Source organism: Delphinus delphis, chromosome 1 (genome assembly GCF_949987515.2).
Source record: "Delphinus delphis chromosome 1, mDelDel1.2, whole genome shotgun sequence".
Classification (NCBI taxonomy): Eukaryota; Metazoa; Chordata; class Mammalia; order Artiodactyla; family Delphinidae; genus Delphinus; species Delphinus delphis.
The window spans coordinates 26091401-26110157 of NC_082683.1; the positions used below are offsets into that span (position 1 = coordinate 26091401).

The 18757-nt window shown below is 45.5% G+C and overlaps 1 protein-coding gene across 2 annotated transcripts in view; it reads right to left on the reverse strand.

Moving 5' to 3' along the window:
• The window catches only part of PHC2 (polyhomeotic homolog 2), a 102607-nt gene that overhangs the window by 48760 nt on the left and 35090 nt on the right, over positions 1 to 18757 (reverse strand). The window contains exons 1-2 of one of the 2 annotated variants that reach the window (XM_060018710.1): positions 10356 to 10419; positions 140 to 367 (exon numbers count right to left, since the gene is read on the reverse strand). In XM_060018710.1, the coding sequence (XP_059874693.1) occupies positions 140 to 313 (174 nt within the window). In that variant the 5' untranslated portion in view covers positions 314 to 367; positions 10356 to 10419. Of the gene's footprint in view, positions 1 to 139; positions 368 to 10355; positions 10420 to 18757 lie in introns of those variants that run through there. The other variant, XM_060018717.1, reaches the window with a different exon arrangement.

Consider the following 18757-nt stretch of genomic DNA (forward strand, 5'->3'; position numbering starts at 1 on the left):
CTCGAATGCTGCACACATAGTTACCCACTGACACACGCCCTTATGCCCATTCTAGATTTAGCACCCCGGTTGTCCTACCAGATCATGCCAACACGTCCTCCTGGCTAGCCCTGAGATGATTAATCAGGTGGCGTCTCACCTGCACAGTCTGCCGGTCAGGAATGCCACCGTACACAGAAATCTGGGGCCCCGTGGGGCGGCCACTGCCACCGCTGCTGCTATTGTTGCCGCCACTGCTGCTACTGACGCCGCTGGTACTGCTGGCGACACTCGCGCTGCTAGACGTATGGGGGACGGGCAGCTCGTTCTCCATGGCCTACAGGATGGCACAGTCAGGGCGCTCAGGTGGCAGATGAGCAGGCAGGTGCTGGGAGGGAAGAAGCAGGAGGGAAATGCTTAACAAACGCATTCTAGAGAATACACACGTGGGTATCCGCTCTCTACCAGCCTGTGTGGGACTACTTCTGAACTGAGGTCTGCAGCCACCCCTGCCATCAGGACAGGGCTAGGCTTGGCTCACTAGGCGAGGTGTGAAATCAGGTCAGCCTGAATCTAAATTTTACGACTTATTCTGCTAGAGGAGATGAAAAACAGCCTAGGAGGATCCCCTACGATGGGCTTCCTAGCAGTGATCTTAGGGACCATCCCTCACACCATCAAACTTTTCATCACTGGGGTAGAGAAACTGGACATCAGAGAAATTATTATTTGTCCATATTTATATAGGCAGTTCTTGAAAGAAATGGGATCCAAAATCTAGAGAGAACAGAATGAGAGAAAGAGGCAATAAAATAAAATGCAGTGATTATTTTGTTTTGTTTTCCAACCAGAAGAGCTCTGAGTGTGTTTGGAGTCTGTTTCCTTCCTGAAGTACTCACTGAGTGCTCTCTGATCCAATGCTGAGCAGGGCACCACATTGAGCAATTTGGTGAAAATCACAGGTTTTGGAGTCAGAAAGACTTAGGTTTGAGTCCTGGCTCCGCCACTTACCAGCTGGGAAACCTTGGCAAGTCACACTTCTCTAACCTCCTGTCTTAATCTGGCAGACACAAGAGCGTATGGATTGATGGGAGGATAAAGTAAATGAACAATACAAAGCGCTTAGTAGGGTGTCGAGCATATATTGAGTGTTCCTTAGGCATTGGCTGTTGTTGTGGTTATTAAAACTGTCCCCAGCCTGTTTCCCACTGTCCGGTTCCAGTAGATCAATCCTCTTCCAAGGTGGAACTGGCAGAGCCTCCTGGAACTTCTATCCCAGTCACTAAGGGTAGAAGTGCTAGAAATTCCTTGAGGGACCAGCCGATGATTGGGATTCAGAACTGGAAGCTGCGCATCCCCTTGAGGCGAGGAGTGGAGAAGGGCTGGGAGAGAAGGGAGGAGTGGTGGGAAGGTCATGCCCGTGTCCTAGGTCAAGTTCCTCTCTTTTTCTTCTTTCATGCTATTCCTAAAATCCTAATTTATATATATATATATATATATATATATATATATACATGTTTTTCCTTCTACCCATTCCTTCTTACACCTAAAAACAACACTTCTTTGTCATCCCATCATAGACATTCAGTTCTCTTCTTGCAGAAGATTATGCCAACTTAATAAATGAAGAAAATAATACGATTTTTTCACAGTATTGAGAACATTAGTGCAAAGAACTAAAATAGTCATTAACGTCCCGCCGTCCTCCTCCCAATGTGCTCCCTCTGGAGGTTGTCAGCATTCCTCAGGATGCCTGCCTCAGCCTGGGTGAGTTTTTACCATGGGCTGCAAAAAGTGTAGATGAAGGTTCAAAGACAGGAATGTTGGGGGTGAGGAAGTCCAGGTTACTCCCAGTGGGCAGGCAGCAAGTTGAAGTTCAGAGGCCTATGGCTTCCAAGGCAAAGCAAACAGCACTCATGACCTGGATCCTTAAGCAGTGATTTCCCCTAATTTTTATATGTCTGCTTTGACTGCCACAGGGCAAGGCCATCCTCCATGAATTCTCTTTGTCCTGAACTGCACTCAGCCCTGGGCCTCATTTTGGCTACGCACTTGTTAAAGATGCTTATGATGATGCTGGTGGTGCAGGTTGATGAAACAGCGAAGTCTACAAGTCTTTCCTGTGCCCTGCTCAGTTGGAATCTACCTCATCTTACGCTCCATGGAAGGAAGCATTGGCTGGACAGAAAGCAGTAGAAGGCATAATTCTGATCTTGCAGAAACTGACAACCTAGTTGTCGAGATGAGGCTCCGCTGGGATTTTGAGGCTCACCAAGCAACAGACCAGTAAATGGGAGTTAGATTCAAGCTTGGAATATCCCACAGAATCCCAAAGTCTCTTCTTAGTTCAATGGCCCACCTCCCTTTCCCAAACTGTTGATCAGAATTGGGTTTCAGTTCTTGCTTTGCATCCCACCCTAGGAAATCTCAACGGAAGTATTAGTCCTTATAACCATAAACAAATAAAATAAAACAAGGCAGCAGCCACAGCAAGTTAAGGAGAGGGCAGTCTACATCCTGGATGATCAAGCCTCAGCTCTATTTTCTTTTTTTTTTCTTTTGCAGCAGCTAGGGCAGATCTTGGGCACAGTGTATACTCAATCCTTGATGAGAAATAAAACAAGACAACATTCTAAAGAAAGTGTGGCATTTGTTTATGGAAAAACTGCACAGGCAAGACAGCAACTGCGAGAGAGAGAGAGAGAGAGAGAGAGAGAGAGAGAGAGAGAGAGAGAGAGAGAGAGACAGAGACAGAGACAGAGACAGAGACAGACAGACAGACAGACAGACAGACTGACCTTAGTAACGTGGGGACAATATGTTTCCTGAGGTCTCTTGCCCGCCTGCCCCCTTCCTTCTGCTAACAAGCATGCCTTTCCCTCCTGTCTTCATCACCTCGTTCTTGGCTTCTGCATACCCTCTTCCGCTTTCCCCCTCTTCTGTCTTGTTAATTTCTGCCCCCAGCCCCTGGTTTTCCCATTCTTGCTGCTGCCTCCTCAGCCCTATCCTCTCTCACTCCTGTGCTCACGCCTGCCCTCCCTTTCCCCACCCTCCTGTGTGCTCACACTCACCTCGCTGTCTGATTCTCTTGGACACGTGCATATACCCCCGCCCTCTAGCCCTCATTCCATTGACCCTGGCGGGCTGCTCTGGTTACTCAGATGAGCTCTCTCCCCACTCCTGCCCTCTTTTCTCTCTCTCAGACCCTCTCCCAGTTGCAGCCGGCTCACTCTGGGCCCCATTCCCTGGCTCCAGCTCCCTCCCCATTCTCTCTCATGGTCCCCCTGCCTGGCCATCTCACTCCCCCAGGCCTGATGAGGCACGTCCTCTCTTTCATTCCCATGCACATGCCCTTACTCTCCGGACAGCGCATGCTCCCTCTCCCTCCCCTTCTCGCTGGCTGGCCAGTTCTCTGGGTTCCAGCTCCCACTTTTGATGGCTACAGCTGTCTCGCCAGTGCACACACACTCTCTCTCTCTGGCTCCCTCTCAGTCTCTCCTGCAAAGCACACAGGAGGGAAGGACAGACTCTGCCTAAGAAACTAGGGACCGCTTCAAAGGAGAAGTAACATTTGAGCTACCTGAACCCACGCTTTCTCTGCTTTCACAGCATAAAGCTGCCCTGTCCCACCTTCCACTCCTTGTCAACCACCTCTAGAACGTTCCCGAATAAACACGCTCCTAGTTTTTCGCAACCTGAACATCTACCGCATGTGGGGTATGTTTGCTAAGTACTGGAAATTGAAAAGAGGTAGATGACATGGATCCTCCTTTTTGGGTTCATAACTTTTTTTTTTTTTTTTTGCTGTACGCGGGCCTCTCACTGTTGTGGCCTCTCCTGTTGCGGAGCACAGGCTCCGGACGCGCAGGCTCAGCGGCCATGGCTCACGGGCCCAGCAGCTCCGCGGCATGTGGGATCTTCCCGGACTGGGGCACGAACCCGTGTTCCCTGCATCGGCAGGCGGACTCTCAACCACTGCGCCACCAGGGAAGCCCTCGGGTTCATAACTTTTGAAGGCATATTAGAAACAGTAAAACCTAAGGCCTCTTGCCCAGGAAAAAACGCACAGATGTATAAAAAAATGTACTTACAATTGTAGAGGTTCCTGAATCCTTTGAAGCCTGTTCCTTACCTCTGGACTCTGTTTCTTAGTTGGTAGGGACGGGGCACGAAGTACAAAGTTAAAGATACAAATAATATTGCTGACCCTCTGCCAAATGAGCGATGAGACCACACCTGCTGGCGTTCAGAAGAGTGGGGTGTTGAGCAGCATGTGTGGTGTGACAGAGGGAAAGTGGAGGAGGTTACTGTAGGCTTTGTGAGTGCCGAGATTGACACTTCTGCTGGGTAGCCACTGCTGTAGGGGAACAGATGGCCAGCCCTTCCCTCTGCCCATTCTCTGGTCTCTCAATCTTCCCAAGAGAGGCAAAGTGCTCAAGGAGACAGCATGGAGTCAGGCAATCCTAGCTCTGGGAATGCTAGCTCTGCTGTGACTAGTTGTATGGCCTTGGGCAATGCAGTTTACCTCTCTTAGTTTTAGTTTCCTAATCTGCAAAACTGGGTAATAAGAATACCTATTTGGGGGGTGGTATATGTGGGTTAGGATTAATCTCTTAGCTTCATCCCACTTTTCTAACCTTATATTCTACAATGTGAGTCCACTGCTCTGGTTTGGTAGATCTGCTTTTTTTCTCCCAAAGACCACATACCCATGTGCTCGTGATTACCTCCTCCGCTCTTCAATTTTGATGAAGTCCAATTTAACTTTTTCTTTATGGTTGCTGTCATATCTAAGAGGCCATTGCCTAATCCAATGTTTTGAAGGTTTACACCTAGGTTCTTCTCAAAGAGTTTTATAGTTTTAATTTTTCCATGTAAGTCTTTGATCCATTTTGAATTAATTATTGTATATGGTGTGAGGTAGAGGTACACCTTCATTATTTCTTAACTTTTTTATCCTGGTAAAATATATATAACATAAAACTTGCCCGTTCATAATGTTGTGAAACCATTACCACTATCTATTTCCAGAATTTTCACCACCCCAAAGAGAAACTCTGTCATCATTCAGCAATAACTCCCCATTCCTCTCTCCCCCCCCAGCCCAGCCCCTGGTAAATTCTCATCTACTTTCTGTCTCCATGAATGTCTACTCTAGAAATCTCATATAAGTGAAATCATGTAATATTTGTCCTTTTGTGTCTGGCTTATTTCATTTAGCATAATGTTTTCAAGGTTCATCCACGTTGTAGCATGTATCAAAATCTCATTCCTCTTTATGGCTGAATAATGTTCCATTGCATATATATATCACACTTTGTTTATCCATTCATCCGCTGATGCACACTTGGGTTGTTTCCATATTCTGACCATTGTGAATAACACTACCTTGAGCATTGGTATACAAGTATCTGTTTGAGACCTTGCTTTCAGTTCTTTTGGGTATATACTTAAGAGTGGAAGTGCTGGACCATATGGGAGTTCAATGTTTAGCTTTTTGAGGAACCACCAAACTGGCTATTTCCTACCTCTGTGGTTTTACTCATGTTGTTCCCTTCCCCTGAAATGCCTGCCTTCCATTTTTCACTTAACCAGCTCCCTAGATCATCAGAACAACTTGTGTCTCTTCTGTGAAACCTTCACTGAATGCAGCGTCCTCTAACGCTTCTCTTGCTTCACACTGGGTCCTAATTTCTTTCTTAAAGCCATCCAGTTGGTTGACTTACCCCAAGACACTTTGTGCTTACCTCTCTCCTAGCACTTGTCATCACAAGAAAGTGATTTACTTATGTGTCTGTCTTCCCCACTAGACTCTGAACTCCTGGAGAGTAGGGATCGTATCCTGTTTTCCCGTATATACCTAGCGTTTCATTCCATAAATGTTTATTGAACAAAATTGCTTGAAACACGCCGTACTCCATCCTACTTCTCACTGGAAAGCTCTGCTTCCTTTCTACCTCATCTTCAGAATTCTTGCCAACTACTTGAAAACATATAGCGCTGGTGATTTAATTTCAGTACCTTCCATCAACAGTATCTACACTAATAATATTGATTATTTATTAAGCACCTATTATGTGTCAAGCACTATAGTGAGTGCTTTATATATACACATGACCTCCCTCATGGGGTAGGTATTATGCCAATTTTGTCAATGAAGGACTTACCAAAGTAACTTATCTAAGGTCATCACAAAACTAGGATGCAAAACCAAGTCTGACGCCAAAGCCAGAGCTCTTCCCACACTACACCCTCTGAGACCTCACCCATGATCTCACCTTGAGCAATTATTTCAATGACATTGGCCAAAGTCTATATTGGAGCATACTAGATTTTCAGAGGTGTTAAGGAATTGCGATTGCTGAATTTAATCCCTAATTATTAATTAATGTCTATTAAATGTTGTATATTACAAAATAACCTCTCTCTATATATAATATACAAAGGATAATACACAAGTGTACCCACCAGTCAATTTAAGAAACCGAACATTACCACAATCTAAGAAACCGAACATTACCACAATCTCCCTTGTTTTTCCTATGCAAAAACTGAACCCTAGTTTTTGGGGAAGTGAGTCACTCAAGGAGAGAGGGCTCCGCTGACTGTCCTGCAGCAGCATGAACACGGAGGCACCCCCAGAAAACCGGCTGGACTCATGGTGGAGATTTGCTCAACCAGAGGGCTGGAGTTTGCCCTAAGGGGAAATCTGAAGCTAGGGTCCTGCCATATGTCACTTTCTCACTGGTCTCCTGGTGGAAGGGAACTTCTGTTGGAAAGAAACAGAATTAATTAGGAAGCGTGGAACAATACAGCAGCTTTCAAACTTTTTCTACTATAGTTCCCCTCTTTGAACCCAAGTTTTTAAGGCCTTCTGCCTCGAAGCTCTGCTCTGTGGGCTCAAAGCTCTGAAGGCTCAGTGAGGGCCACCAAGGCACATGTGGAGTCTCCTAACACTCCGAACTGGGGCCCCACGTTAGAAAATCTGAACACTTAAACTCGCTCGGCATTAAGCATTTTACACACCCCTATTCAATTTCCTTTTAATTCCTACCCTTATTCCTCCTTCTAACCAGTTCCTTACTTCTCCCCCCAAGGCCACCCATCCCTGTGGACTCCTACTATGAACCCAGGCCAAATCTGATTAATGGCTATAATGTCTAGAACTGAGAGTCTCTTTTTCTCTGGGTTCCAACTCACTGTGTGGTTTTGTGTGAGCCGGAGCTCGGAAGGCTGTGATTCATACGTACTTTAGTCAGTTTTCCCCTCCCAACCGCGAGGGACCACTTTGAGTGATGTGCTGACTGTAACCAGCTCCAGACAGCGATCTGATTACAGGTCTCTGCTGCCCAGAGGGCCTGAGACCGGCAGCTGGAGAAACGCTGATGCTTCTGCCCTCCCAGGAGCCACCGAGTCTGGAGAACACTAGGCCTTTGTCCCGAGGGTCAGGGAAATCCATTTGCTGCGGATTACAGCTGTGACCGAGGTTCCAGGGAAGTAGAGGGGAAAGAAACTGAAAACGAAGCCCTCCAAATGGAGCTTAAAGCCCTGGGGCAGAGTGGGGTGGGCTTCTCCTATGGAAGCGGAGACTGACGGGCGATGAGCGGTCTAGTCTCCCCCCCAGAGGCTGCTGCTGTTATCACCCCTGTAGTGGCTCGGGGGACAGAGAGTTTGAAGAGGCAGGCGACGCTGTTCTTTGCTATGGCTCTGCCTCTCCTCTGGCTGCCTCTCTGTCCAGGAATAAGTCAGTATTGGCAAAGCGTTCAGGCTCTCTAGACTCAGGGGCCCGAGGGGAGGTCTCCTTATGCCTCCCTAAGTTACTGCATCAACCTAAGTGTCCTGATTTGCACTGATCTGATTATGTCTCTGGCAGCTGTCTGAGGTTACTGATACGCTGGAAGCAGTCCAAATGGATTCAGCTCAAACCACCGCAGAAAGTTCCCTCTCTCTCCCCAGTCCTCTGCATGTTGTCTCCTTTAGTGTCTCTAGAAACCCAAGCAAATAAATGAGGGCTCACAAAGCAGAAATGAAGGATGAGACGTTAAAACTGACCACACAGTCCCAGCCATCAAAGTCAAACAATTTCATTGTGAAACAGAACCCAACACATAAATTTTAAGAAAGCCCTGGGATGCATTTATTTATTTTACTTTGTACTCTGAAATAATTTTAGACTTACAGAAAAGTTGGGAAAATAGCCAAGAGTTCCTATATACTCTTATGAACCACAGTATAATGATTAAAACCAGGAATGTCACATAGATACACTATTATTAAACAAATTACAGACCTTATTTGGTCCTTCTTCTGGTCCAGGATATCACATAGCATTTGGTTGTCATGCCTCCTTAGTCTCCTCCAATCTGTGACAGTTTAGTCTTGTCCTGTCTTTCATGCCATTGACATTTTTGACGAGTACTGGTCAATTATTCTCTAGACTGCCCCTCAATTTGAGTTTGTTTGGTGTATTTTTTTTTTCTCATGATTAGAACGAGGTTAGCCTTTTTTGGGGAAAAATACCACAGAAGTGATGTCGTGTCCTTCCCAGCGCCTCATCTCAAGGGATACATGTTATCGATAGGTCTATCATTGGTGATGTTAACCACAGTTACCTGGTTAAGGTCAGAACCTCATACATTTAAATGAACAAACTTTTTCCAAAAGCTCATTGTTTTCTTTATAATTTATCAAGTGTTTCCATAACAAGCTGGTGCTGGTTGGCGGAAGAATGTGAAGAGGAACAAGAAGGATTTGGTCTCTTGTGGACGGAACATACAGTTAACGCCAGGTTATGGAAACACTGAGTGTTTGCAGTGGAGGCGCTTTAGTCTCACTGCTCTGAGACGGGGCAGCCGTGCAGCCTGCCTCGCCTACGGCAGCCGTGCAGCCTCTGCCTCGCCTACGGCAGGGCCTGGCACTTCTGTAACAGCCTGAGAGCAAATAGTTTAGGCTCTGCTGTGACCACGCAACTCTGCTGGGCGAAAGCAGCCACAGACAAGTCCTAAGTGGAGTGGGGCTGTGTTCCAATACAATATTAGTTACAAAAAGGGAGGTGGGCCGGGTTCGGCCTGCAGGCTGTAGTTTCCAGGGCCCCTGATCTGTGCCCACCCACATGGCTGACCGTGTACCTGCAGCAGGTTGGCTAACAGCATGGGCTTTGGTGTTAGAAAGACCTGGGTTCAAATTCTAACCAGGCCACACATTAGCCGTGTGTGCTTGAGCAAGTTAAGTCACCTTTGGGGCCTCAATTTCTTCAGGAGTGAAATGAGACCCCATTTCCCTCATGGGCTGGTTAAATGCGATGTCTGTAAAGCACTGAGGACCATACTTAGCAAAGAGTAAGCATGTGATGAATGGCAAGGCTGTGAGCCTGATTTGGGATTTGGAAAATGATCCCTTTAAGCATGTTACATAGTGAGGATCCCATAAGTTATTTTTATCATCGGCCACAGTCACGCTCAAGTCTGTTTATAAAAAACCATGGTCTGTTTTACCTGTTTAAGTGTTTGTCTCTTTTGTAAAGGGCACTTTTCCAGAAGGCTCTTTAGGAACATAAGATTTAAAGGCAGCCCATCTCTATATTGAGCAAGGATGTGTGCTCTGGAGCCGGCCTGCCTGGGCTCAACCTTCAGCTTCCCAGTTTGACTCCGAGCAAATTAGAAAGCCGCTCTAGGCTTCAGTCTCCTTACCTGTAAAACTGGGACAACAATGCCACCTGGTAGGGTTATCTGGAGTATTCGATAGGTTAACACATAGACAGCAGTTAGAACTGTAACTGGTACTTAGTGAACACTTAAAAAATGTTAGCTGCTCTTGTCATGATATGATGAATTATTATTATTATTGACATTATTAAAGGTTCTTCAGTCTTAACTCCAGGGTTTAAAGCGGGACGTTATTCTACTGGTTTCCCAGAAGACAAACTTGGATCCAGTCATTATGTTAAGTTGGTGCCTAACGTTAGGACATCCATCTCTTTAATTTCCCAGCTAGCCATCGTATACTGTATCCATGTCCTTTTTTTCTCTCACTTCAAATATTGCCTGTTATGGGTTGAACTGTGTGCCCTCAAAAAGATGTTCGGTTCCTAACCCCCAATGTGTCAGAATGTGGCCTCATTTGGAAACAGGGTCATTGTAGATGTACTTAGTTAAGATGAGGTCATACTGGCCCAGGGTAGGCCCCTAATCCAATCTGACTGGTGTCCTTATAAAAGAATGCAATGTGAAGAGGCAGACATACACAAGGAGGAAACAGCCACGTGAAGATGGAGGCAGAGATTGGAGTTATGTTTTCATAAGCCAAGGGATACCCAGGGCCATCAGAAGCTGGGAAGAGACGAGGAAGTATGGCAGAGGGAACGTGGCCCTACTGACCTGGATTAAGACCTTGATGTTAGACTTCTAATCTCCAGAACTATGGGACGGTGCCTTTCTGTTGTTTGAAGCCACCTAGATTATGGCACAGAAAGAGAGTAGGTTGGGGTAGGGTAAAAGAAGACTATTTCTTGAGAGAAAGATACTTTAATTTCCATCAATAACCTCAAACTTAGAAAAATCTTCTTTTGTGTGTCTGGTGACAAAGTAACTTCTTCATGCTATGGTTTTAGTCAATTCTTCCTTGTTTAGATTTAGTAGAGCTCTGCATTCCTGGGATTTACAGAGAGAAATCTCAGGAGTCAAGGCTATAAAAAGACCTCTATAAAAAGCCTCTCCTTACTAAGTTTCTCCACAGAGCACACATGCACACCTCCCTCCCCCATTTCCAGAGCAGGCCATTTTCTGCTCCTCCATCTCAGCCTTGAACTGGCCCGATGCTGGGTTAAACCATGGTAGGCTAGTCTTTCTGCCACTGCTACTTCTTGACAAGCACAACTAAGCCAGGACACGGATCATGGGAAACAGCCAGGCTTTCAAAGTAATTGTTCAAGGGCATGGAAATTTATCTATGAAGTCTTCACCAGCCTTTTTTTCTCTTCTTCTTGTCCTACCCTCCAAACTGGATATACCTCAGACCTACCCAGGGTTCTACAGGTATCTCTTGACTCTTTGTAGCAGTTGAGGTTAAGAAGTTAGCTCACTCTGTGAACACCAGGGTTAAGAGTACCTTGGAGAAGCGGGGGCTATACTGGGGTGCTGCCACCTGAGCATGCTCCCCCCAGAGCTTATTCCAAGAGTGTAGCCTTCCTCCTTTAGAGTTTCCTTTTACATCCCCTATGAGGAGATTAGGAAATGGGGCTTTGATAGATTACAGAGAGATAGGTTCCCTGGGATGGAAGTGGTACCTCCTGTCACGAAGACTCTTGGTCTGTATGTGAATGATCCTTTATCCACTAGGAGGCCAGTGGCTTTAGGCCTGGTGCTGGTAACCGGTAATTCTTGCCATTTTGGGGGTACTTGCTCAGGGACAGCAGCTTTATATGCATGGTTTCATTTATTCCTCACAACAAACCTATGACACAGGGATTATGTCTTCATTTTTCCCACAAGAAAACTGTGGTTCAGAGCGGTCCAAAAACTTATGTGAGGCCATAGAGCTTGCAAATGGCGGGCGCAGGATCTGAAACCAGGGTTGCAAGTCCACACACAAGAGGCAGAATGACTTGTGCTCCCTCCAGTCTAGGCCTCTCTGGGCCAGTGAGTTCTCATCAGTTTAACTTGGCTCCTATTGCCTTCCTGCTAGACTGTCTCACAGGCGATATCTCAAGATCTCAAGCAGCGGGTCAGTCCACGGCCGGCCTGTCAACTGTAACTCTTCCAGGGCTTGCCTCGTACTCCAGAAATCACACCTGGAGTGATAACTGGGGCGTGTTTAACCTTTGTAGGTCTTTCCTGTTCCTATTTTCAGATATATTATCTTACTTAGATATAAGCCTGGCCCTGTTGGCGGTGTTTACAAAATCATTTGCACAATCTAATTGAAAAGTAACACAAAACAAAAACATCTGCCCCACAGTCCTTTGGGGAGTAGGGATGAAGGAAACCTACCTTTCCCGAAAGCCTACTATGTGCCAGGCACAGGCTCAGGGAGGCAGCTCGATTTAGAAGAAAAAAGGAGGAGCTCCACATTCAGAGAAAGCTGCCTTGATTTCTGCCGCTGCTCTAGCTAGGAAACCTTAGACAGGTTACTTAGCATCCACAAGCCTCAGTTTCCTCATCTGTAAACAGTGCTAATGATACAGATTTTCAAGAGTTATTGGGAGAAGTGAATAATAAAATGCAAGCAAGACACCTAGCCCAGTGAGTGGCACTGAAGAGGCATTTAATAATTATTAGCCTCCCTCTGCCTGCTTACTCTTTCTGGCATCGTTTTGGAGTAGTAATTACTGCTGAGGAAGCAGGCGCTGAGTGGTCAAGTGACTCGTCCAAGATCACAAAGCTATTAAGTGGCATAAACCAGAAGAGTCTGAGAACAGAACTCAAGTCTGAACTGTAAATATGGGAGGCGACTTGAACGTGGAGAAGGGAAAACGCTCGAAAATCTGGGCTTTTAATCCTTTACAATTGTTGAACATACTCTTATTCCAGGCTTGATTATAAGTTCTTCCCCAGAGTCCAAAAAGCCCCATTCTAACTTCAGGAATTTCCTTTCTAAGAAAAGTGGGGTGGCGGGGGGGAAGGAAAAAAAACCCCACCCCACCTACAGGTGAAACTGGAAGAAGTAGTAACCAGGTAGACTTAACCATGGTGTGTGTATGAGAGGGGCGTGTTCACGCATGTGCACTCATGCACATGTGTGCTGGGAAGGAAGGGGGAAAGCGAGAGCCTAGAAGCTTATTAGCGTCTGCTATTTCTAGGTTAAGTGCCTCACACAGCTCCAAGCTCTGTGCGGTAAGAGTGCTTCAGAAATCCAGAGGTAAGTGATCAATAAACACTGTTCTTGGAGCTACTCTTCATGCAGTGATTGGTTTGTCAGTTTGCAAGGAGTCTGGACTAGTACTAAGCCTACATTACATTGTAAACAGGTGTACAACTTGAGATTTTAGCCTCCTTCCTCCACCCCTCTCTTCCCATCTTCTTTGGGACAGTCCCCTCCTTAGGCCCTCACTGCTTCAGCCCAGCCCACCAGTTAAAGGACTTGGCCATTCCTAAGAGGCTTTCTCTTGCTGTGCTTCTGCCCCAGCAACTTGTCCTGGCAGCTGTTTCATAGCTTTGGGATCACAAGGCAATTGCAGAGTAACCCCCACATTAGACACCCCCCACCCCCCTGCCCCGGCCCAGCTCGGGGCCTCCTTTCCCTCCTTTGTCCCAAATAATAGCCTCTAATTGCTATTAACATTCCTCTCTAGCACATACATAAGGCATGTCTGTGGTCAGCCTGTGATCTACTGTCACCACCAGTCTTTTGTTTCCTATTGTACTTGGAATGTTATGTTCTATCCCATTTTACACCCATGCGTTTGCTTTTCTTCCCTTGGCATACCTGCTGCCTTTTAGCTTCTTGTATTTCTAAACCATCTCACTACTATTTGTAGAAGAAAACTATCTAAATGGGGTAGATCCCCCTCAATCTTCTACTCTTTCCAGTCAACTATATGTTTACCCTACTTTATTCCTCATATTATAAAACTTAGGTAGCTAATTTTGATAGCTAGAATAGGACTGCAGAGTGGAAACTGTAAGGAGATAGATTTCAACTCAACAGAAAAAAGTGCTTACTAACGGTTGGAGTTGCTAAAAGTGGAGTGGGCTGGTTTGTGAAGAAGTGAGTTTCCGGTCGGCGCAGGCAGTCAAGCAGAGGGTGAGTCATGGCAGGTGTGATCCAGGCAGCGTTTGCCTCTAGGATCTCTTTTAACTCTGGTAGTGTATAACCATGAAAATATTTTACTGGACACCAGAAATCCAAGGGAAAATGTAAGTTGTTGCTTATTTTTATAGTACTTCCATTTATGAACGTTCTAAATGCTAGTCCTGTTTTTCAAGAGGCAGGTCAGCTCCTCACTGGTTTTCATCATTCCAGTTACCAACAAAAAGAATAAACTCCATTAGTGTGAACTTCCTGATTCTCATCATCTACTCAGATGAGAAACTATTGTTCTTATTTCATGGATGGGGCAGCCACAAAGTGGCTAAGTACAGAAGCTGATCATTTCTTTTGTTGGACTTTCAGGACACTGGTGAAACACAAAACTAGCTCACCCAACCAACATCCATCCTTCCCATGTTTGTTGAACAATTATTATGTGCTTGGTACTGAATGAAATACAAAAATGATTCAGATATTGACTCTGGAGTTAAAGTTTATGAGGAGGAATAAGAAAAGTACATAAATAAATATAATAGGAATTGGCAAACTTTTTCTGTAATGGGCCAGTTAGTAAATAGGTCAGGCTCTGAGGACCGCACACGGTCCCTGTTGCATACTCTTCTTTGATCCCCGTCCCCCAACCATTCCTACTTTGCTGATCCCTGAAATGTAATAAGATGTAAAGTGATAACCTTATTACATTTTGAATTAGCTAGAAGTTTCATTTGGGGTGGGCTTGCAAAGATGGGTTTGATTGGGACTTTGGAAGTAGGGTGGGGGCATTCTAGTTGGAAGGAGATCCTTCCCATTACACGCTGTCCTCCATTTTCTATTCTTACAGCAGAGGTTTTCAAAGAGTGGTCAGTATCATCTGGGAACTTATTAAAAATGCAAAATTTCAGGCCCACAGTGGTTCCCAAACTTTAGCATACCTGAGAATCCACCTGGAGAGTTTGTCAAAACAGACTACAGGCCCCACCTGCAGATCTGTGATACTGCCGGTCCAGGGACCACTGTCTTGGAGAGCATCTGTCACATCTGTACAGAGGGTGTTGACGTTGCCCTGCACCAGGTTCGTGCCATCTAGTGCACGTACTCAGAAAGGGGCTTTGAGCCACTGTAAATTCAGGATGACTTTTCCCTCTGGGGCAGGGGCTTGGAATCTTGTTAGGCTCACCCACTGGAGGTAGTCACTGTGGAGGGCTGTCTGCTTGGGAGCCTGTGTTCCCTTCTGCACTTGCTTATTGGCACACATTCTGTCTTGCTCCTGTTACATTTGTATATTTGTATCGCTGTTACAAAATGGTCCCCTCCCACTGGGCAGGGGACCACCTCCACTGATCAGGCCAAAAAAAAAAAAAAAGACAGTGCTTCTATTTTTGCATTTAAATTAAATGACTTCTAAAAACTCAGATGTCAAGCGCAGAGAGACTGAGCTGAGGAGGCGGGTAGAAGGGAAAGACAAGCCAGAGAGAGGACCCAGAGGAATCTCAGAGGAGGCTGTGGGCAACCAGACACAGGAGGAGTCATTAATCTGGCAGGCATTGAATGGTACAAGGCAATTAGCTTGCCTGGGGTCGTAGCCAGCCAATGAAGTATGCAGCACGGCAATGGAGGGTCTAGTGTAAGGGCAGGGTCATTGCTAGGGAACTCAAAAGGAGGACAAGATAAGGGAGGTTAGAGGTGGGAAAGCCATCTGGGACTAGCGGGAAGGGAAAGGAAAGTACTCATGGCCTCTATGGATATTCATTACCCCGTGGAAGTGTCCAGGTGTAACTGTACACTTGTCAGGGCTTGCCATGCTGCTATTCGAGTATACAGTCTTGAAAATGATCTAAATGCTCCAAAGTGCATGCATGTGCACATGTGTCCACTTGCGCATGTGTACACACACACACTCGCTCGCACACACACACAAATGCTCTCTTCATGTTACTCTTCATTCACCTGCCGAGTCCAACCAGGCAGAAGGGTAGGCTGAGGACTGCCTGGCTGAAAAACAGTAGGACCACATGCCTAAACGCTGGTGGAGTCACAACAGACACAATTCCAAACTTCAGTTTATGGGGCTTCCTTCCACATTTGAAAGCATGCTTGGATTTCCTCTGTCACACGCCTCATTCACATGTACATTCTCAGGTCTGTTCTTTGCAGGCATTCTCCAGCCACGCGAATGGGGTCTTATCTTCCTACACACACTCTCCAGACACATTCATTTATTCATCGTCCCTTGGAGTCACTCTCATATATTAAGCACTATCTCCTGCTTCTAAAAATCACTTCAAATGTCAGAGTTGCTTCCATAGCTCCTGTTCCTGCTGTCTGTGGGAACTGCTAGCTTTGTCATACTATAAGAAAGGAAAATGTACCAATATTGGCTTGACTGAGTAAAGAGCCCAACCCAAAGCAGATTGTCCTACCGTGGGATGCAGGTTTGTGGCTGTGGTGTCCCCGCCTTCAAGACCATCCCATTCATCTCTCTTTGTTCCACTCCCTCTCTCTTCCTGCACAACGCTGCAACCACACACTCCGGGTTGGGAAAAAAAAAAAAGCCTAATTTCCTGATGATTATGTTGTTACCTAGCAACAGCCAATGGGGGGCTGGGCTTTTTGCCTGCAGTATTTCATGCAAATAGTTTGGAGAAATTGCAGGGTAATCCAGGCTGCTTAGTCTGTCTTCTCAGGGACGCATTACAAAATAAAACCAACCCAAAAGGGGACTACTGAAGCCAGGCACATGCTTCAGATAGCAGGCCATCTGATCTCTTTTCCTCACCCCCTCTGCCCTGCACCCCCTGACAAAAGAACGCGGGTCCCACAGACAGACACTCAGGGAGGCCAAAAAGTTGAAAAGAGGGGCTCATTAGCAGCCATCCTTTACCCTGGATCTCTGTTCAGATAAATGGAGCCCAGAGTAACCTCTGATACTCTGGAAACCCTACTTCCCCGGGAAGGCCAGAACACTGCATTCTCAGTAGTTGTCTGTGGAGGACATGAAGTAGGAGGCTCCACAGCCCTCCTGTTCAGAAAGGAGCTAAAACGTGGCACTTCTAGCCTGATTTAAGATCCTCATCTATGCCCACTCTGGCCTGTCTCACATGGGAAAATCTATTATTCACAATTGCATTCTTCCTGGTGCCCACTGGCAAATCCTTACTCAAATGGTTGAACAATGAGAGAAGCCACATCACTCAGAAGACCCCTTAAAGAGGTTTTTGTTGTTGCTGTTTTCCCAACAAGGATTAAGCATTTGATATAAAACGTTGTCAGGAGTCACACAAACCAGCTTTCTGTAAGGCTTAGGGGCCAGTTCACTCAGATCTGAACTGGTGTCATAAAAGGTGAACTCAGAAAACAGTGTCCAGGTCTGTCTCCCCTGGGGAAGTGGGCCAGGCTTCAGATGGTAGGGATCAGATTTCAGTGGTTTGTTTTGTGGTAGTTGTTGGCTCAATGCTCAGTAATCAGCTGCTGGATAGCTCCTCCCTGTTGTCTTAACACAGCCTCCAGCCAGCAGTCTTGCAAAGGTGTGTTGTTGGTTACATGGTGAATAGCTAGAGCAGCCCAAGTTACCACTGGGATGGAAAACCGACTCAAAATCCTTATCCTACTCACTTGTGCCTTTTACGTATTTGTAAGACAAGAGATAATTACACTTCAATCATTATAGGGAGGTGGTGACAGCTCTTCAACCTCTGACATTCACAGCCTTGCCATCCATTAAGGAACCAAAGAAAAGAACCGTCAATCTGCCCTTGTTCAGAAAGGCAGAGTTAAGGAATCCCACTCACCCGGGGGGTTGGAAACTCTCTTCCCACCCCAATCCTATGGTGAATTTCAGAAAATTCTTTGAGTCAGGCACATTTATCCTCATAACCTTGGAAATCTTACAATAAGCCCCATTTTATAGAAGAGGAAACTGACGAGTAACTTGGCCAAGTGATACAAGGTGGAAAACTGGGATCAGAAAGCTGGTCTTTTTACTCCGAAGTCTGCATTGTGACATCCAGGTCATCCTAGACCATACCCAAGTCTTTACAGCAGTAAAAATAAAGGAAAAAAGGGAACAGCAACAGAAAGCCACTTTTCAAAGTAAAGAAACAAAAAAACACTAAACATTTTGCATTTAATATAGTGAAATATATCTTCAGTGATTCTTACCTCTGGTTGCACATTAGAACCACCAGATGATTATGTCAGAAACAATTACACCTGGGCCACAATCCAAACTGATTAATTAATTATTTAAGAATTTCTGGGGATAAGGGGGAGGCATGGTGTTTTAAAAGCTCCTCAAGCTGCTGTGGAAAATGGTCTGGCAGTTTCGTATAAAAATAAACATACACCTACCCTATTACTCAGAAATTCCATTCTTAGGAATTTATTCAAGGAAAATGAAAACATCTGTCCATAAAAAGTCTAATACAAACATGTTCCTGGCAGCCTTGTTCATATTAGCTAAAAAACTGTGGTACATCCATATGGTGGAATACTAGTCAGCAATAGAAAGGAACAAACTATCCATCCATACAGGCAACACCATGGATGTAGCTCAGAAATGCTATGCTGGATGAAGGAATCCTTACACAAGAGTGCAACCTGTATGGTTCCACTTACATGAAGTTGTAGGAGTAGGAAAACTTAATCTAGGGTGGGAAATATCAGAGTGGTGATTACCTCTGGAAGTGGGGGGATGGGGGATAACTGGAAGCGGGCATGACGGGACTTCCGGGGTGATGGCAATGTTCTATATGGTGATAGGGGGTGGTTTACATTAATGTATATTATATGTATACATATACATAATATATGTATCTGTCAAAACTTACAGAATGGTGTACTTCAGGTCTGTACATTTCATTGTACACAAATTTTACCTCAAAAGAAAAAAGAAACAAATATTGAACTCCAGTTAATGATATGCATGCTGAAGTGTTTAGGGGTGAAGCATTCTGATGCCTGCAACTTACTTTGAAACTGCATAAAAAAGAAGCTAGACTCATGAATGGATAGAGGGATGGATAGTTGGATAGAT